The sequence below is a fragment of the Alternaria infectoria genome (assembly GCF_024043175.1).
Source record: "Alternaria infectoria strain BMP 0036 chromosome Unknown scaffold_13, whole genome shotgun sequence".
In the NCBI taxonomy this organism is placed as follows: Eukaryota; Fungi; Ascomycota; class Dothideomycetes; order Pleosporales; family Pleosporaceae; genus Alternaria; species Alternaria infectoria.
The window spans coordinates 279,165-298,988 of NW_026250702.1; the positions used below are offsets into that span (position 1 = coordinate 279,165).

Here is a 19,824-nt window from a genome sequence, read left to right on the forward strand (position 1 = left end):
GATGTCCGAAAGAGCGGTTTCCTTCGGAGGAATGGCTGAGTGCAGTCACAACCGAGTGTTCGTGAACGCACACGTCGTTTCGTGCTGATATCCGTAGTAAAGGCGGTGCGAAGCAACGTCAGAGATACCGAAGATGCGGGACAAAGAACCAGGAGCGAAAGACGGTGAGATATTAAGATTAGAAGTCGATACAGAAAAGACGAGCGGCACGAGAATCTATCCCGTTGAGAAGAAGAGGAAAGAGCGCTAGACGATAGCTCTCGAAGAAGGCACGATGTTCTCTCACCGAGTGCCTACACACAGTAGGAAGGAACGATGACGGGACGTCCGCCAAAAAATAAACAGAACGGAAAGAACATCCCTAGAAGCCAGCCCAACTTCAGCCCCAGCCTTAGCTCCGAGGGGCACCGGGCATCGCATTCGTCACGCTCAGCAGACCACACAATTCCCACGCATCCTTTCTGCTGCCCTACCTCATTACACCTACCAGGACCGTTGCGTACGTAGAAAGAGCGATGCAGCTTCGTGGGTGGTTGCCGGCATGGCAGCCCCTTGTCTAGCGTGTTGAGGCGCTGGCCAGTTAAACCTCGCAGACACCTGCAGCGACGAAACACAGGACATGGCGCCGCGATGGCGAGAGGGCATCGTACACCACTTGATCTGCCCCGAGAGAAGCGGGCTAATACCCGTCATCTCGTTTCAGAGCCTAGCGGGCGACGTATCGGAAGTTGGGCGGAAGATGGAAAGATCCAATCAGGCGCCGTGGTGCGTTTGCCTGCGAGCTTCACGACCGGCATTGCGCGGTGGGAGAGATGAGTCTTACCTCAGCTGGTGGAGAGAGGTGGAGATGACATTGCGTGGAAGAGGTGCAGAGTCTTGCCCGGTGCGAAAGGGGTGTGCATGATTGAGTGATGGTGGTGTGCTGTCATTTCACGAACCTGTCACAAATTGCGCTAATGGTGGCGATCTCGAGTAGCCGAGTCTTGGGAACTGCATGTTCTCACACGAGTAATGATAAGGCGGTCGTCTGCCTGAATTATATTGGAGCGCTGCAGATTTTGGCCTGGTTAGGCTCTCACACGAGTACTTTGCATGCATGTGTGGTAGGAATGAACTACTCTACGCTGTTAGACGCCCCCGATCACATTACTGTAGCTCCACTGAGTCTATCTCCGCCACGCGATCTATCGCCTTTATCTTCTGATATATCTTGGGCAAGCTCATGCAAGGCTTGCTTCGCACCGTATTCCTTCAATCCCGTCCTTGACTTTCTCCGCCGTATTGACGGGTACCGCACAGGCTCCAAGTTGCTGAGAGGAGAGTACGAGAAGCGTCGCGGGTCAACCCCTTGCGGATACTGATGCTCCAGCACAACACGGATGTTCACGTTCTCTGGCACCGAACTATGGCGATGCTGTCGATCTGAATCTCCCTGGGGCGACTTGCTCTTGCTTGGAGGCGTGGCAGGCTTCTTAGGTTGGGGCGACGCCGAAGCAGCTTTGATGGCTTTCCCATCATCGGCTGCTTCATATCCTATCAGATTCGGGTTGTTGATCTCGCCTTGTCGCGTACCCTGTAAAGGTTAGCTTGGACCGTGAGACCGTTCAGTAAGCAAACTTACGCGTGTTGGATACACAGTTCCTGGCATCATGACATATTCATCCAACGTATGCATGAGTTTGGCGAAGTTGAAACCATGTCCTGGCCGGCTTGGAAGGAACCTCTGCCCAATGTCATGTTCGAAGCTGAGCATGCAATCTTGATTCGGCATATACTTGGAGAGATTCGTGTACCACTGGGGATATGTGCCGTACCAGGCTCCGACATCCGCGTTCAGGTCGACTGACATGTATATATTCTCGCAATCTTCCGGCTTCTGCACAAGTAGGACGAAGTCGAATTCTCGTGGCAAGCCTGATTTTTGGAGCATGTTCTCCGTGAGTGTCCAGACGGCCTTGGCGTCTTCGACATCGTACTCTGATCCGTGTGGGCTTCGCTTCGATCGCACCGATCCTTGGATGCTCATCATGTGGAAGACTTTGTAGCTGCTCTTCATAGCTGCTTTCGGGTTCAGCGAAGCAGATACGGGCGCCTGCGATACGCCTAAGGAGCTCGATAAGCTGAAGTTCCACTGCAGGTTCTCTGGCGACACAGATCCGAACATCAGCTCTGGTGCATGCTTCAGGATCCGTGGATGCGACGCGCCTGGCTTCCGGGGCGTGTTGGGGTCACCGTCGTCGCCATGAACGGTGACTTCAATTTCGGCGCTTTTGAAACGGTGCGACTCTGGGTCATGGGGATGGAAGACAAAGTGTACCGACACGAAGAAGAGGTTGTTAATGTCGGGTTCGTGAAGTGCGTTCGACCTGTAGTAGCCGTGTTGAAGTCGATTAACATGGGCGGAGATGTACGCGTTCCCAGGTAACCGGCGCTCATAGAGGCATTTCTTGTTGATTTGGAGTCGCTTCCTTGGTATATTCGGATCTTTGGGTGGAGGTTTGACTGTTACTCGACTTCTCTTGACAGGCGGGTCAGATGTCTGCTGTTCGGGTTCGGGCTCATCGTTCTCTCCCTTCAGATGTCGCATCAAGGAGTGCATCGTAACGTAGAGATATGTCGAAGATGGCGTTCGCTAGACGCGCGGGTTGACGGTCACAGAGTATCAAGATGTGGTGCGTGCCCGCGTTGTCATCGACGCTACCGGCTACGGCGGTATTTCTGGTGAGTCTGGATCTGGGCTTATCATGGCTGCGACACGATGCAGGAGTGTTGAAAAAGGAGAAGGGACGAAGGCCTGAGACGCGTCAGGTAGGATAGGAGCAAGATAGGTAAGAAGGTTGGTGGCATAGGCCGAATGAGGCGTGGATCTGCATGTCTCAGTGGTGCTGGTGTTGAAACCAATAACCCCTACGTCATGCTGAGGTTAGCTCGAACCAAGACAGGCACGCGCAGGTTCGCGACACCTGAATGGTCTCGCGAAAGTACATGTGCCTAGAATCGCGTCCATGGATATCGCGGGATGAAGGTGAAAGCGCGTTGCCGCGGACGTAAGCTCCTTATCAGCGCGCGTCTTTATCGCAAGCGAACCCCGCAGCATGGCCCAAAGAGGTGAGGCCTGTAGCGGTAGAGTCGGTAGAGTCGGACTGGAGGATGGTGGGGATTCAAATACAATCTGGAGACGCGTTGTATCGCTCCAGATCTTGGCTGCTTCTGATTCTACAATATGCAGTTGTGTCCAAAGGAGGTGTGTGACATGGTGCCATATACGCGTGCGGCCCCTGCTGACCATCGCGTCACAGCTTGACAAGCTCGTCATATCGCAGCTCGGACTCCTTGCGCAACGTCGACTGGCAAGAGGAGTGAAGCTGAATCATGCTGAAGCTACCGTAAGTCTCACATGATATCGCGTGGACGCTGCTAATACCCCCAGGCTTTGATCGCGAACAACCTCCAGGAAGTACGACCTCCGACTTCGCGCGCATCTTCGGTCGCATGCTGAATGCACACAGCTTATCCGCGATGGAAACCACTCGGTCGCCGACCTCATGTCCATTGGCACGACGATGCTCGGTCGTCGCCATGTACAACCCTCTGTTGTCGCCTCGCTCGGCGAGCTGATGGTTGAAGGCACCTTCCCAACCGGCACATACCTCGTTACCGTCCATAACCCAGTGTCCACCGACGATGGCGACCTTGAGAAGGCGCTGTATGGCTCTTTTCTGCCGATTCCGTCGAACGACATGTTTCCGCTACCCGATTCGAGTGTTTACGAGAGCACGAAGCAGCCAGGCGCGATTGTGGCAGTCAAGGGAGAGGCTGGTATGATCAAGCTGAACGAGGGGCGCAAGAGGATCAAGCTCAAGGTGAAGAGTATGGGAGATCGGCCAATACAGGTATGAAAACATCATGCGACTACGAGATATGCGACTCACAAGATATAGGTCGGATCGCATTACCACTTTATCGAGACGAACCCGCAACTCCAATTCGACCGCGTACGAGCTCACGGATACCGCCTCGATATCCCTGCTGGCACATCGGTGCGCTTCGAGCCTGGCGATACCAAGACAGTCACCCTGGTACAAATTGGTGGTAATAAGATCATAAAGGGCGGAAATCAGATCGCTTCAGGCTTCATCGAGGACATGTCGGTTGCCAATGGCATCGTGGAGAAATTGAAGTCTGGTGGCTTTCTTCACGAGCCTGAACCGCATGGCGACGCTGCGCACATCGATATCTGCACCATGGAGCGACTGTCCTACATCAGTATGTTCGGTCCGACGACCGGTGACCTGGTCAGATTAGGCGCCACAGACCTCTGGATCAAGGTCGAGAAAGACATGACCATATACGGCGACGAGTGCGCTTTCGGAGGAGGCAAGACACTCAGAGAAGGCATGGGACAAGCTGGAGGTGTATCAGACAAAGACTCGCTCGATACCGTCATTACGAACGCTTTGATTATCGACTGGTCTGGCATCTACAAAGCGGACATTGGAATCAAAGATGGTATGATCGTTGGCATCGGCAAGGCAGGCAACCCGGATGTCATGGACGGCGTGGACCCCAACTTGATAGTCGGTTCATGTACCGATGTCATCTCTGCTGAGCACAAGATTGTAACGGCAGGTGGTTTCGACTCCCACATCCACTTCATTTGTCCCCAACAAGCACACGAAGCTATAGCATCAGGCATCACGACCATGCTCGGAGGCGGCACAGGACCCAGCACCGGCACAAACGCGACAACCTGCACACCAGGCAAGACACACATCCGACAAATGCTCCAAGCCATCGACACACTCCCCGTAAACTACGGCATAACAGGAAAAGGCAACGACGCCGAACTGCGCCCCTTGCAACAACAAGCCGAAGCGGGAGTCTGCGGCCTCAAACTCCACGAAGACTGGGGCAGCACCCCCGCCGCCATCGACGCCTGCCTGACCGTCTGCGACGAATACGACATACAAACACTCATCCACACCGACACGCTCAACGAATCCGGCTTCGTCGAGTCCACCATCGCCGCCATCAAAGGGCGAACCATCCACACGTACCACACTGAAGGCGCGGGCGGCGGCCACGCCCCCGACATCATCAGCGTCGTCGAACTCGACAACGTGCTGCCTTCGTCTACGAACCCCACTCGCCCCTACACACGCAACACGCTCGACGAGCACCTCGACATGCTAATGGTATGCCACCACCTCTCCCGCAACATCCCCGAAGACGTCGCCTTCGCCGAATCCCGCATCCGCGCCGAAACCATCGCCGCTGAAGACGTCCTGCACGACCTCGGCGCTATATCCATGATGTCCTCTGACTCGCAGGCCATGGGCCGCTGCGGCGAAGTCATTCTACGTACATGGAACACCGCGCATAAGAACAAAGTGCAGCGCGGTACGCTCAAGGAAGATGAAGGGACAGATGCGGATAACTTTAGGGTTAAAAGGTATATCAGCAAGTATACTGTTAACCCCGCGATAGCGCAGGGTATGGGCCATCTTGTGGGAAGTGTAGAGGTGGGTAAGGTGGCGGATCTTGTGCTTTGGACACCGAGGAACTTTGGGGTTAAGCCGAGTTTGGTGGTTAAGAGTGGGTTTTGCTCGTATGCTCAGATGGTATGTTTTCTCCTTCCGCCTCCCCCCAATATCCTCTCCTCTGTTATCAAGCAGAGATCTAACACCTCCCAGGGCGATCCCAACGCCTCGATCCCCACCGTCGAACCCATCATCATGCGCCCCATGTTCGCGCCTATGGTGCCTTCATCTAGCATCACGTTCGTCTCGCAAGCTTCCATCGCTTCTGGCGTCGTTCAGTCTTATGGCTTGCGCAAGCGCGTTGAGGCCGTCAAGAATTGTAGGAATATCGGTAAGAGGGATATGAAGTTCAATGATACGAAGCCCAAGATGAAGGTCGATCCTGAGAGGTATACGGTCGAGGCGGATGGTATGGTATGCGAGGCTGAGCCGGCGGAGACGCTGCCGTTGACGCAGGGGTATTTTGTTTATTAGGGAAACAAATTGACGAGTTAGATCTGTCATTTTGCAGAGAAGCTTTGCTACGCGTGTGGTTCCTGGTTGTGAATATGGTGTTGTTTTGTAGTTAGAACTAACTGCCTTTGCTTCAAACTTGCTATAAGCTACTGGCTTGTTTGACAATAGGTAAGATCTGCTCCTACCCCAAAAGACTAACAAGTACAACAATACGCTTAGAACGCTCAGAAAACAAAGCCTACAAGACTAACCCGTAGTCCCCCAGACAGCATCTCCAAACTAACAATACGCTCAATCCCCCCTCATACACACCACCACCTCTTCCCGATCGTCGCCAGCTCGCAAGTCAGCCTTCTCTTTCTTAGTCATCGGACTTCTCTCCCGACTGCCACCCAAAGTACTCTGTCTCTTCCGCTTGATTGTTGGCTCAAATTCGTGAGCGTTTGGGTTTAGCATGCCGGAGCCGCTGAGATCGGAGTGTGCTGCGTCGCCACCGAGTGCTTGTGCAAGCTCAGGTCCCATGCCTGTGGTGTCGATATGATGTTCAAAGCTGCCTAGTTCTTCGCCAAGGGCACTGTAGAGCTGTCTCTCTAAACGACCAGTACTGTCGATGCTTGAAAGCGACACTCCAGTCTTGTGGCAGGGCTTGAACGGGGAGAGCTTATTGCTCTCGAAGGATGCATTGGTGTTTAGGTGGGGGTCGATGGCATCCACGTCGATGATCTCGACTACATCAGGGATGTTCTTCTGGGTGTTGTGTGAGGATTCGTCTTTATCCTCAAAGATTGATATATGTGTAGTCCGAGGACCTGAGTTTAACGATGGTAGCAGGCTCTGATCATGGCGCATTGCTTGGTCAGACAGCCTCGGTGAGTCAGATGCCAGGCCTTCCTTCCGGCTTCTGATATTCACAGCTGAAGGGCCGTGAGCTGACCCAAACTTAGCAGGCTCAATGGTCGGAGGTGGCGCTTCGCTCCGACTGAACCTATACATACTTGAACGTGCCGGAGATGGGTCTCTCATGGAGATATCTGAGGTATGGGTTGGAAGCCTTTGCGCGAAGGGGTTCGGCGTCGGAACACGGTTCGCGTTCGGAAACGCAGTAGGCAATCGCGATTGCGAAGGCGGGCGATTCTCTTTGTTGCTTGAGAAGGAAGGGTGATTCATCGTAGGCTGTTTGTCATTAATCGCATCGTGGAACCGCTGATTACTTGGTGACTGCTTATTCGATGCGTTCCGTAGGGCATTGTTGAAGCCCGAGTATGATGGCTTGCGCGCCATGGCCGCCGACGACGGGCGGTTGATAGGTGGATTGATGTCTGACTTTGGGGGACAGTAGTTGTAGGCAGTCGGTAGGCGACCAGTATTCTCATGGCGTTGATTGCCCGATCCGTGCGGTAGCTCACGATTCTGCTTTGGTGGACTCATGGCTTGGATGATCTGCCCTAGCTGGTCATCTCGAAGGGTGACAACGAGCTGTTTCTCTTTGTCCTTCCTCGGCGGGTGGTCTTCCCACTCTGTACTCATGCCTTGATCGTATTGGGACCTGTCAGGCATCCATGGTTGACTTTTCCGTGACAGATGTGAAGAAGCATACATGTAGTCAGGCATGGCCATGTCGCTGGTCGAGCCCGACGTCCTTCTTGTTGACCATGTATCCATGCTAATGTCATCGGCAGAATCTACAAGCGAGTTGAGATTATCATCCCATATGCCCGGGCGACCGTTGTTTCTAAAACCCGGAAGCGGCTTTGCGAATTGTGAGATAGGGGGCAGATGCGCATTAGAGCGTCGATTGGGTAAGGGAATCTGCGATCTGGCAAAGGCGGATGCCGATGGTTGCGAGATTGGCGACTGCATGTTGATGTCGCCTGGGAAGGGCCGGGCCTTGGGTGTCCGAGAGTTTGTCGGGGATATGTGTGACAGATGCGTGGCTCGCTCGAGCGCATTGGGAAGGTATAGAGGGTTTCGGATGGGCCACGAGATGCCCGCCTGTTCTAGGACATCTGTTCCTCATTAGGGATCCATATATGAGGGGTATAAGTTCCTTCGACGTACCTTTTGGAGCATGCTGGAATGAGAAGCAAACAATGTCGTTGGTCGTGCCAAGATCTACCTCTCCAGGACTTGCCGTCTTCATGATCAACTGTTCCGACAACATTATCTTTATTCGTCCTTGTGGGTCGTGAGCATTCCATGAGTTCTGCATGAGGGTTCGTTGGTGAAAGGGCGGGAACTCGAGGCATTGTTTCCGTTGACTTGAAGGATACTCGTTGATGCTGAGTGATCTCTTCTCTTGCGCTACACACCGTCAGTCCCACGGTGATGCAGCATTCACTTGGGTGTGACATACCAATTTCTTGGGGCCATTTCGACGTTATGTCGAAGAAGCCACGACTATGCTAATCAGCATCGTTGTCCCATGTCCACAGCCCATGGTGTGAAGCTCACAAGACTCTAGCCCCATCAACGACCACCTGAACTGTGTACACAACCTTCTGGTTCGCCTTTCGTCGAGACTCGATCAGTGCCGAGGCTTTCGATGCGGTGGCCCACGAGTGTACGGAGATACGGAACGGTGTGGACGGCGGGAGAGTGCTGATATAAGAGGTCAAAGTGGGCAACTGGCGGCCATCTACATGCTATCAGTATTGACGCCCAGGTATAAGACGTCTGCATGTAGGTGGGGTAGAGCAGGGTACTCACACTCCTCAGGTGAGACATAGCAGGCGGTCTTGAACTCCTGTATGGGTACATGAGAGTCCTTAGGGAAGAGGATCACGTCCCAATCGTCGTAGCGCATGGCAGGCGTGCGATTGCTGCTGTTGGTGTCCAAAAGAGCAACAAGCAATTGGCAGTTGTGCCGGATGTGTGTTTGTGGAGAGGAGGAAGAAGCCCATTGTTTATGAGGGTTGATGGCTGAGCGACGGCGGGTACGCCCGAGGTCCAGTGATGAGGAAGGCACGATTGTCACGGCGCAACGTCATGGCGCGAGGCAACTCACACCGTCAAAGGTTCGTGCAAATGCGATGAAGTGTAAATTGTATAAAATGGGCATGACTAGATCAAAACGCATATTGCAGCATGCTCATGTAGCATCTCTCAGAAAGCCCTTCTACTAAAAACCCACTGTCCGTCAGTCTGTGATGTACCCTCCATGGACCTTTGCAGCGACCTTGTACTAGAACCCACTAACCATCAGTCTGCGACGTTTCTTTCGATAGACATCTCCCGAAATACCCACAGCGCACGCAGCAACCCAACGCAAAACCTCAAAAGAAGTGCAATCTTCTAGCAAAGACGCGAACCTCCCGCCACGATAGAAATGAAACAGACTCTTGACGCCTTCTCTTGCTGCATGGGTATACCATATAATTCTTGTTCGCCAGACGCCTCGCTAAAGCATTATGCCTTCATTCCCCAGTTAAAGAATATAGCCACGTCGTGATAATGAAGTTTCATGCCCCAAGAACTCCTTGCTAAAGCGGCAAAACAGTATCTGATATGCGTATAACCAATGCGAGAGCGTACGATGCGCAGTTACTGCGGTGGAGGGAATTGCTGCGAGAAGGCACCGCCAAAGTCGGGCGAGCCGAAGCCGGGGCTGTTGGGGCCGTTGGGCTGGGTGGGGGTGAAGCGGTAGTTGTTGAACGTGGGAGTGCCGTTCTGGCCGGCAGGATTGGCCGAAGGGGCGTTCTGGCTGCCGGGTCGCTGGCCACCGAGGCTTGCGTTCATCGACGGCGGGTAAGGGGAAGGCTGGCCAGCCTGGACGGGAAAGTTGCTACACAATGACGTTAGCAAGATGTCCAAGGAGGGCAACGAGGTGGTAGACTCTGCGCGTGCTAATAGAACCAACAACAAACTAACAAAGGAAATACTACAAGGCACTTGGAACAGAACGTTAGACGAATCAACCAAGCCAGCAAGCAAGCACGCAACCAAACACGCAGAAATAGAAGAATCGTGTGATTGGAAATGATGGCCAATCCTGCAAGGAGCAGCGCACAATCGTGAAGAAAAGGCAAGTCGAGAGAAAGCAGCATCCGGCCCATGCATGACTAGCTACATCCCTATGCTCCCAGAAAGATGAGTGGCACGCTTAGAAAGAAAGCCCGAATGGGAGAATAGATGGCCTGTTATACAAAGACTCCCTTCTATGGCCCTCCAGCAAGATGAGTGTCGTGAGAAGAAGTCGAGAACTTTTGGAGAACCGCCCGTTATAGAACTAAAGACCAAATCGCTCGAAATTCGTCATGCCGAGTCATGAAAGGGATCGTTGCAGTAAGCCAACGGGATGAACCATGACAGAAGCGCCGTGCAAGCAATACAGAGGGAAAGAATGCGCTTACTACAGTCGAGTTAGCATCAGACACAGAACTGCAGCATGTCTTGTTGACTTACCTTCATCATCGGGCCGTAGCCACCGCCACCGCCGTAGGGGTGTTGCGGGGGCATACCCATGCCTGGGCCGAAGGGAACTGGTGGAGGTGGTGCAGGGCGGTACGGGGTGCCGGCTGGACCGGAGTTGTTCTGGGACCTACCCCAGCTAAGACGGACGCGAGAGTTACCGATGGGGTAGCCTTGCATCTGGTTGATGGCCATCTCGGCAGCGTGGCGCTGAACGAACTGGACGAAGCCGCAACCCTTGCCTGGGGGAATCTTAACGTATGTGATCTCGCCAAAGCCCTGGAAGAAAGAGCGGAGCTCGTCCTCGGTGACGTAGCCGGACAGACCGCCGACGAAGACGGTGGTGTTGTTCGGGTCAGTAAACTGGTTCATCGGCTGGGGTGCACCGTAGTAGCCACCCATGGGAGGAGCGCCCATGGAGTACATGCCCATACCGGGGCCGCCGCCGCCTTGAGGCATGCCGCCCATTCCGCCGGGACCTCCGGGACCACCGCTCTTGTTCTTGGGTGTGGCAGTGGAGATACGCATGGGGCGGTTGCCGCAGTAGACGCCTTGCATCTCAGTGAGGGCCTTTTGCTGGTCCTCCTCGCTAGCGAACCGGACAAAACCGTAGCCGCGCGACATACCACTAATGGGGTCGGACATGATCTTGGCGGACTTGGTGGACTGGTACTTGTTCTGGAAGAGTTGTACGAGGACGAACTCGGTGACCTCGGGGCCCAAGTCTCCGACGAAGATGCTGAATTCGGGACCACGCTCATCGCGGCTGTTCGAGTCGTTAGTGATCACTGTCGTATGTGGATAGCCGGGTGAGACTTGCCTCCTGTCAGCAAGACCACCGCCAGAGGCCCAGTTCAGCTTGAACGGGCGGTTGGAGTTGGGGATCAGTTGGCCGTTGAGGCTAAGGGCCTTGGACGCAGCATCAGGGCTCGCGAAGTCGACGAAGCAATATCCAGCATTGCTGCTATGCGGTAGTTAGCCTGGAGACTTTTTCCTGTGTGGATTCCGTGCTTACCCGGAGAACTTGTCGCGGATCATCTTGACGTTGACAGTCTCGCCCATGTTGTACCAGATGCTGCGCACGAAGTTCTCGTCGATCCAGGGCTCGAGTTCACCCATCCTGCGTTGTGTTAGCATCGATGTGCCCCACCTAGTAAAAGGCCACCCGAGCGCGCACATCGCCATCTGAGATGCGCAATTCGCAACTCGGGTGCGTCCGCAGACTCACCAGAGAGTCGTCTTGCCCGCACCCTGGCCTTGGCCGTCACCACCAGCGCTGCCTGGCGGGCCCATGTTGCCCTGGGGCGGGAAGCCGTTGCCGGAAGCGTCCATGGGCTGACCCATGTCGCCGGGCTGCGGGGTCTGGTTGTTCATGTCGCCCTGGGGCTGGCCTTGGAATTGGTCGCCGTAGCTGTTGTTGAAAGACATGACTGATAGATCAAGCGGGGTAGTCGATTGAGCTAGCGGAGGTGGGGAGTAAGGGTATGAGCTCTAATTATGATAGAGAACCGTAGCGTCGTTTATATAGTCTGCGCAGAAAAAGCAATTGTTAGTTCCGGTGAGTGTGCGCGCAGGAGGTCAGGCAGCGGGAGCAGGGTGAAGGAGCTGGAAGGGTGGCAGGCTGCACTTACCGATTAGATCCGGCTCCTTCTATCACTGCAGTCGCGGAGGCAGTAGAGCGTACAGGCCAAGGAACACGCCTAGGAGATAGTCGGGAAAAGCGGCGACAGTAACTCCAGGTCGCGCACGAAGGAGTGGGTGTGGGTGAGGGAGAGCGAAGGAGTGACCGTGAGGAAGCTCGAACGAAATCTGAGTGGGCGGGTCAGTACCGTAGTTTTCATGTCAGGCATCACATGCGGCGGGCGCACGAGGCCCATGTCACGACAGGTGCTCGCAACACCCACGGCAGTGAGAGCGCGTCGGGATGCGCGACGCTGGCTCGGGCTGGAGGCAGCGCTGCTGCAGGCCGCGCGACCAAGTCCGTGCAGGCGACGACGTCAGTAGGCGATGGACGCACATGGCGTAGCAGACGGGCGGTGGCCGAATTGATTGTGCAGTCCGCAGCTCCCATGCCCCGGTGCACGAAATTGTGCAGTGGGCGGCCCGCCAAGACGAGATGAAAATTGCTCATGAGATATACATACCGAAAAATCTCAAGGACACCGGCGAACTGGAGAAGCAGATGAGATCCAAACACCACAAACGCGAGAAATCGGAGAGGAAAGACGATCGACGACAGCAGGTGTTGGGCAGTGTGGGAGGAAGGTCGGTCGGTGGGCGGGGTCGGTAGAAGAGCGAAGAACTGCAGATGATGTACGGCGCCGAGAATCCGCTAGGATTTACTTCGCTTGGTTTTGGTAGCGATGACTGCGCGAACCTGGGGACGCGGATGGCGTAGACCAGTGCAGGTTTAAGCTTTCGATCGATACAAGGATTGCGCGACCCAAGGATGAAGCGGCTCCATTGCGAGTGGCCCATCGCATCTCGCTACAGAGGCTCAACACGGCTGCCACGCTGGCATCGACCAGATGAAGAACGGTGCCGGCTGCGTGCGATCTGCTCTGCGTTATTAATAGGCGACCCACCCCTGGCCGCGTAGATGACTTGCAGCCAGAAGTCGTCACCGGGCTTTCGCAATGTGCGGGGCGGTGCCTCACCGAGAGCCTCTGCAGTCTGCAGCCTTTCCAATCCATATCTCACCCATGCTCGCGCCGCATCGCTGGACTCTGTACTCAAGCCGCGCAGTTTTGCGCCGGTCGAATCACACACCTGTACCGCCATGGGCCCCTCCATCCTCTCTCAGTGGTCCCACCGTCTGCAGCTAGACGGCCGGCCGCTGAGGCCTGCATCCAACCAGCTCGACAGACACATATCACGACCGTTGCGCTTGTGGAGCTGTGAAGGCCTCCATTAAACATCGCCGTGGACACGTACACCAGACTGAGCAATATCAAATAATGTCTTCTATCATTCGTAGTGGTATCTTAGTAAGCAGATTCCCATCCTATCCTACATCGCCTGGCCAGGGACCTTCTCTGGGATGCCAGCAGCAGCCTTGGCCTCGCCCAGCTGTTCACGGCCCTCGGCGAACACCTTGTCGAAGTCGTACTCGAACCATCTGATATCCGGGTTCAGTCCAGCAAACTTCCACTCGCCGTCGATCTTCTTGTACCAGTGCGTGTTGAAGCTGTGGGCATGGCCCTTGACGGCAACCTTGGTGCGGGACTCATCGGTGTACCTCTGATGGGGCACACGGAGCTGGTGGTACCCGGTAATCTCGTCCTCTGCAGTCTTCTCCCACCGCGTGCCGCCGATGAAGTGCTGTGTCTTGAGGAGAGGGTTGCCTAGTACGTTGGGGTCCGAGGCCATGGCGACGAACTCGTCTGCAGGCATGGCTTCCCAGATCTTGTCGAGAAAGGATCGGTAGTCGATCTTCAATGTGGGGGCGATGCATTTGCTAAGACGGTCCCAGTCCTGCGATGTGTAAGTCATTATGGCTGAGCAGCGCTGCATGTCGACCGACCTTGCTATCGTAGCTGTCTGCCCACTCATAGCACGCCGACTGGCAACCCATAACGTCTGATCTTGTTAGTCATGCTCGCAAGAGACCGCAGAGAGGACCAACCATCGAACGTCGGCTTCAATTCGTTCTTCTCAAACATGATGACTTTTGTTTCTGGTGGTTCTGGTAGGCGAAAGTGTTACTGTTATAGTGTGGTATTGCAATTATATCTCTTCCCATCGTTCCCTTCATCTTTATATCTGTCGTGCTCCATATTCCAGCACTTCTATTTGCGTCCCCTTCTGCGACGTTTGGCTTCGGGTCCCCGCCCAACGGGGTTCCGCCATCCGCATACTCGAGACTGCCGGTGCGGTGCCAGCGGTCGCGAAACGGGGCCGAGTACATTTCTGGACTCGGATGTCCCTATGTTTCGACACTGCCGACATGTTTCTACACTAGGATAGTGGAGTTGCGTCAAAGATGTGCTGCAGGGCAGTTGCTGCCGCAACCCCTCGCGGGAGAGAGAAGGCGCACGGGCCACTGAAACACCAAACCTTCCGATGGTGCGCCGTGGCTTCAAACCTCCTTCATCTCCAGATATAGCAGTCGCAGGCCGTTGCACGTTCGTTTCGTTTTGTCGTCTTTTGATACTAGCCGGTTGACATACCGTCGCATCCTATGCTTCACGAATCGACTGGGTTGCGACGAACTAATTGGTACCATCGATTGATACTCACGCCTAATCAACTATGCTACATCCGATTCTGCTCTAGTGAGTGAAGTGTGGATATACAGCTTCACCCATCCACGCTAACCTAGGAAAAAACCAAATAGCTGAGAGCCTACGTTGACGTTAGGTCACCTACTTTGCAAGGCTTTAGCTAAATGTAGCCTGCAGACCTGTTTAGTTTTTTTCTTGTATAAGGTGCATCAGTTCTCTGTCTTTCTCCAGGACTGTCAGACTAGGATGCTTCTCGCTCCGGGCAGACTGATTGGCTTGCGATACGCCTCTCAGCCCCCAACATGTGGCGCGCATGTGCCTGCTGCCTGACCCCTCTCTTCAACCGGCCAGATAAGCAATCGCTGCAGTTGTCTTTCTGGACACATATTTCATACACCCGTCGTCGATACCCTTCCTTCAGCTCTTTCTGCGCGGACCAGCTTTTCGGGGAAGTTCCTTTGCTGCCCAGCTCAGCATTGCGCCTGCTGGCAAATCTGCTATAGGAGTAACCTCCCGACTCTCACGTACGCTTGCACTTTGGCGTCCGCATCACCATGGAAGCTTCTGGATCTGATGTGGCAGACGATGTCTCTGATGTGGAAGAGCCCGCCTCTGATCCGGGCGGCGACTTGCTAGAGCGGATAATGCACTGGGATCCACCATCTTGGTGGATTATGGACGATAGTTCGAAAACCTCTTCAGACTACGACAATATTAAAGCCGCATATGTCAGAGCGGAGACCTGCGAAGTATGCCTAAATAATCTCTGGCCCACGGAAGGTGCGTACACCTACTTTTCCAAGCTAGTGCCATCTGCTGAAGAAGCTTGTGCTGGATGCATGATACTATTCAGTATATTGAAACATTGCTCTGTAAGGACTGGAAGTAAATCATTGGGTTCCTGGGATTTTGCAAGGTGGCAGCAGAATCAAACGCGATGGACCACTTATTTTCAAGACCAAGCATGGGAAATATTCGTCCCAAAAGAGATGTTTAGGAACGTCATTTTGGCTGGAGGCAGTCCTCTACATCTGTCCCAATCTCAACCATGGCAGGTGCCGCATCTGCCTCGCGAGCTTGAAGTATGCCCCAACACCGGATCTAAACACGCCGTCGAACGCGCTCTTGCATGGTTGCGAGATTGCGAGGAGAACCACGAAGCGTGCAGAGGAACCAATTTACAGCTGCCTTCTCGCGTCATCGCGATCCAAGGCCCCAAATCTGTCAAGCTTTATGAGTCTAAGGGAGAAGTTGAACCCTATGTTTGCCTGAGCCATTGCTGGGGCAAGGGCAGCATGATTCAGACCACTACTTCTAGCGTGGACAGATTTAAGCAAAACATCCCCTGGCACGAACTTCCTCGTACTTTCCAGGAAGCCATCTCCTTCACCTTCCAGCTGGGCTATCGATATTTGTGGATAGATTCACTGTGCATCCAACAAGACAGTGACGAGGATTGGCGCATCGAAGGAAGCAAGATGGCACAAGTTTACTCTGGTGCTGCTCTTACCCTTGCTGCTGCTGCCGCGGATGGTCCAACGAGTGGATGTTTTCGGCAAACTTCCAAACGCTCTTCTACTGCGTATTCGTATTGCGATCCAGATGGCTCGAGACTAGAGGTGCATATTCGGCCTCAATTGCGGGGCGAAGCATGGCTTACGAACACACTTCCCTTGTTACGGCGTGGATGGACTTTACAAGAATGCTTGCTCTCGCGAAGAATGATTACCTTCACGGACGAAGAGCTCGTTTGGGGATGCCGAGCCGAAACGGTGTGCGAATGCTCGTTCATAGACGACTACTTTGATGCCTACGAGAACGTACGCAGCCCACAAAAATATACACAGGCATCCCAAACTGGTTCCAGAGACGGACCAGATTTATGGTACCCAGTTATCCAGGCATACAATCGTATGGATTTAACATTCGAAAGAGACGTCTTCCCAGCCCTACAAGGACTAAGCAAGCAAATGTATCAGTACAAGAAGTCGCCATACATCGCCGGCCTGTGGGAAAGTAGCATAATCTCCGACTTGCTATGGTTAGTGGAGTTCCCAGAAGAAGTAACCAGGCCACCGAAGTGGCGAGCTCCGTCATGGTCTTGGGCATCCATTATAGGTCCTCTCACTTTTGGACCCCGAGTAGAGCTTAAAGCTCTATGCGAGTTCGTTACTGCACACATCGTACCTGCGGGCGAGGATGGGTTTGGAGAGATTCTCTCAGCAAAGATCACCCTACGAAGTCGATGTCTCCGGCAAGATCTCGAAGGTTCCTATCAATCTACCACGGGATCATACCGGCGAGTGAAGTATCCAGACGATCCCGTGTGGAAGTATATTGAGCAAGCAACGTGGGAAGACTGTTGGCCGGAAAGTGCAAACAGTACGAAGCCTCATAGCACACCCATGGCTCTAGGTGAGCGTGTCAAGACGCTGTTGGTGGCTCAAACATTCTTTTGGGGCTCGCTGGGGGAGTACCAGCTTCTCATCTTGCGATCTTTGGACCCCGAGGAGCACATCTACGAGCGAATTGGTAGGATGCAACTCCACATACTGAACAGCTCCGCAATTGATGACCTTCTGATGGGCGAAGAAGAAACACTTCACATTGTCTAGTCGGACCACAGACACGCGAACACGTTGGTACGAGAACGCTTCGACTCAAGCGTCACATAGAGGCGCGAAATGGTCACTCTCACATTATAGTCGAAACTACGAGTAGTTTAGAATAGAACGGGAGTACCAAGAAACAACGCACACAGAATAGCAGCTCCACAGCAAACATCATATCCTCAACGGTCATACACGCATACACCCATGCGTGTTCACGTCAAGCATCATCCAAATCATCTGAATCATATAAGGCCATGTCAAGTGACACCAAGAAACGGATGCTTTGCATGTTTAGATAACAGGAACGATTCGATTGAAGGCGACGTAAAATAGGTAGGGTGGTATCAGGATAACGAAGATGCCCAAACGCCAGATGCAAAACAGAACAGTCCAAAGACACGAAACGAAGCGCCCACTCTTCTCCACGCTCCGTTGGTATCACCCCAATGCACCAAGCCATCCCCAGGCCTCACCCCCAAACGCCACACCACGCACCCCTCAGCTCCACACATACCCTCTCCCTCCCCTCAGCTACTTATACTGCGGCACCCCCTGCGGCGGCGGACCATAACCCGGCGGTGCACCACCACCCGGCGGACCCTGTCCTCCATACCCATTCATCGGCATAGCCGCACCACCCTCCTGCGGCTTACCACCATTGGCAAGATGCGCCAGTTCCGGCCGATACTTGATGTCCTGCCAGAAGTTGCATACATGGCACCCGACTTCCTTGCGTGGCTTGAGGCTGAATGGGATGACGGGGATGAAGCAGAATGTGAACCATTCCCAGCGCTTCATTACGCGGCCGGTGTTGTTGCCGCAGTTTTGGCATTGGAGCGTGAGGTTTTCGGTGCCGGCGAGGCGGGAGGTGAATGCTGGGGGGCTGTTAGTGACGGGTACTTAGAGGGTCGGGTTGGATTGGGATGAGAGTGAGGGTGGGTGCGTGGTAGATGGTGGCAGACGTACTGTGTGTTCCGCAAGTAAAGAAGAAGAACATGATCGCGGGTTATATGCGCGTGTAGCGCAGTACTCGTTGTGATACGTGTATTTCCCTATTCGGGGGCGGGTTTCTCGTCGCGGTTGGGCCGGTGGAACGATGCGCGTGCGACAAGTGGTACGGATGCTACGCGTTCGGTCGTTGCGTGATGTTCGTATGTACTACTCGTGGATGTAATAGCGCGTGGTATGGAGGTTTAATGGTACTGGGAAGTTTGTCTGGAAAGAAGTAGAATCGTCTGAGATATGTTGCGATGGGAGGCGCGGGTTTCTGGCCGCTGGTAGAAGGCCATTGGCGCCGAGGAAGCTGCGTCATCATCGATGCGTCTCAGCCACACCTGGCGCTTGGCTTGGGAATCCATCGGGCTAGCGGCATTCCCCGCGGCGCTTATTACATATCCACGTAGCTAGTACGCATCTCAGGCGTGTCGATGCGTTGGTAGATTAATCGTTGCATTGCGCAAAGTTCAGAGTGCAGGAGCGGAAGTGTTGAGATGTTGGTGAAGTGGATGTGGCGGAGGAGTTGATCGACGGCTAGCTCTTACCTGAAGAGGATTGCTGCGCCCGCATCGTGATTCGCAGTGGATGTTAGTCACCTGATCAGAATCGCGAAGCACATCACAGATAGCTGATGGGGTTTGAGCATCAACTCTTCATTATGGTATCGAGCGGTAGCCTCTAAAGCCACTCTTGTGGAAAGAGACTCGTGACAGTCATTAAGAGTAGGATAGTACAAGCCCTTCATTATCCCTCGCACGTCAACACCGATGAATCGCAGAGCCCATAGACCTCTGCTGGAAGATAACATCCACACTGTGAGAGCGAGGCAGCGTCTCCCAATCTGGAAAGAGACCTAATGCTGACTCCACGAAGAAGACCTGAGTAGAGAGCATGGATGAGACTTTCGAGGTCACGGGCGCCTTGGTCCAGTCGCACTCGTCTACTGAGTCTTGAAGAGCAAGATAGCACAGTGGCCGAGGTAGAAGTAGATGAAATGCTTCGTCTCTGTAGTCCAGTCAGTCATCGTTGTATGAAATGTCTCAGTACGATAGTTCAGCTTACCATGCGTGACAAAGCTTCCAAAGTTGCGTCCGACGATGCAGTGCCATGTGGCACCCTTCCGGCTGTCGAACTGCGGAGATATTAGCGCGCGCTTCCAACAGCCCTGGGTGTGGTGATCTTACCTCTTTCTTGATGTACTGGGCAATGTCCTACAAGGTGAAAGTCAGTACGGCCCTAAAATGGTCTCGGCCTGAGCGGATAGTGAAGTCCCACCTTCTCGATAGTGAACTGCTCCATAGCCGTTTGTGCTACAGCATGTCAGCGTATCGGTCGAGGTATGTCGAAAGCAGTTGACTTACCGACTTCAATGGCCTCTTGTTGCATCTCGTCGCTCTGTCACACATGTCAATATGAATCCGGAAGCAGCAGCCTAGCTATCCCGTACCATGTCTGCGGACTTGATTTGAGCTACATACTGCATTAGCTTGTACTTTGGCAGACGTGTTGACAGGAACAAGGGGTCTTACCATCCTGCTTGTGGGCATCTGACTTGTCGCTGGCCATGGTGTTGATCTGTATGTGTATCAA

At 53.9% G+C, this 19,824-nt stretch overlaps 8 protein-coding genes across 8 annotated transcripts; 1 reads left to right on the forward strand and 7 right to left on the reverse strand.

Annotated features, from left to right (window-relative positions):
• Positions 1-1,141: 1,141 nt before the first annotated feature.
• J4E92_007601 (uncharacterized protein) lies at positions 1,142-2,599 on the reverse strand (the record flags this gene model as incomplete). Its single annotated transcript, XM_051498964.1, has 2 exons — positions 1,142-1,573; positions 1,622-2,599. 2 exons carry the CDS (start codon positions 2,597-2,599, stop codon positions 1,142-1,144), a joined length of 1,410 nt encoding a protein of 469 aa, XP_051350699.1.
• Positions 2,600-3,223: 624 nt separating this feature from the next.
• On the forward strand, positions 3,224-6,014 carry URE1 (Urease; the record flags this gene model as incomplete). The annotated part of the gene is made up of 6 exons (XM_051498965.1): positions 3,224-3,244; positions 3,300-3,386; positions 3,431-3,457; positions 3,510-3,893; positions 3,942-5,621; positions 5,694-6,014. 6 exons carry the CDS (start codon positions 3,224-3,226, stop codon positions 6,012-6,014), a joined length of 2,520 nt encoding a protein of 839 aa, XP_051350700.1.
• Positions 6,015-6,287: 273 nt separating this feature from the next.
• On the reverse strand, positions 6,288-8,433 carry J4E92_007603 (uncharacterized protein; the record flags this gene model as incomplete). The annotated part of the gene is made up of 2 exons (XM_051498966.1): positions 6,288-8,002; positions 8,427-8,433. 2 exons carry the CDS (start codon positions 8,431-8,433, stop codon positions 6,288-6,290), a joined length of 1,722 nt encoding a protein of 573 aa, XP_051350701.1.
• Positions 8,434-8,443: 10 nt separating this feature from the next.
• On the reverse strand, positions 8,444-8,799 carry J4E92_007604 (uncharacterized protein; the record flags this gene model as incomplete). Its single annotated transcript, XM_051498967.1, has 2 exons — positions 8,444-8,631; positions 8,703-8,799. The coding sequence occupies 2 exons, from the start codon at positions 8,797-8,799 to the stop codon at positions 8,444-8,446; spliced, it is 285 nt and encodes a 94-aa protein (XP_051350702.1).
• A 737-nt stretch (positions 8,800-9,536) lies between these two features.
• Positions 9,537-11,831, reverse strand: J4E92_007605 (uncharacterized protein; the record flags this gene model as incomplete). The annotated part of the gene is made up of 6 exons (XM_051498968.1): positions 9,537-9,777; positions 9,864-9,883; positions 10,398-11,169; positions 11,224-11,364; positions 11,419-11,553; positions 11,632-11,831. 6 exons carry the CDS (start codon positions 11,829-11,831, stop codon positions 9,537-9,539), a joined length of 1,509 nt encoding a protein of 502 aa, XP_051350703.1.
• A 1,581-nt stretch (positions 11,832-13,412) lies between these two features.
• SCD1 (Scytalone dehydratase) lies at positions 13,413-14,065 on the reverse strand (the record flags this gene model as incomplete). Its single annotated transcript, XM_051498969.1, has 3 exons — positions 13,413-13,877; positions 13,927-13,982; positions 14,029-14,065. The coding sequence occupies 3 exons, from the start codon at positions 14,063-14,065 to the stop codon at positions 13,413-13,415; spliced, it is 558 nt and encodes a 185-aa protein (XP_051350704.1).
• A 3,704-nt stretch (positions 14,066-17,769) lies between these two features.
• J4E92_007607 (uncharacterized protein) lies at positions 17,770-18,235 on the reverse strand (the record flags this gene model as incomplete). Its single annotated transcript, XM_051498970.1, has 2 exons — positions 17,770-18,113; positions 18,205-18,235. The coding sequence occupies 2 exons, from the start codon at positions 18,233-18,235 to the stop codon at positions 17,770-17,772; spliced, it is 375 nt and encodes a 124-aa protein (XP_051350705.1).
• Positions 18,236-19,174: 939 nt separating this feature from the next.
• On the reverse strand, positions 19,175-19,533 carry J4E92_007608 (uncharacterized protein; the record flags this gene model as incomplete). The annotated part of the gene is made up of 4 exons (XM_051498971.1): positions 19,175-19,239; positions 19,297-19,366; positions 19,419-19,445; positions 19,510-19,533. 4 exons carry the CDS (start codon positions 19,531-19,533, stop codon positions 19,175-19,177), a joined length of 186 nt encoding a protein of 61 aa, XP_051350706.1.
• Positions 19,534-19,824: the final 291 nt, after the last annotated feature.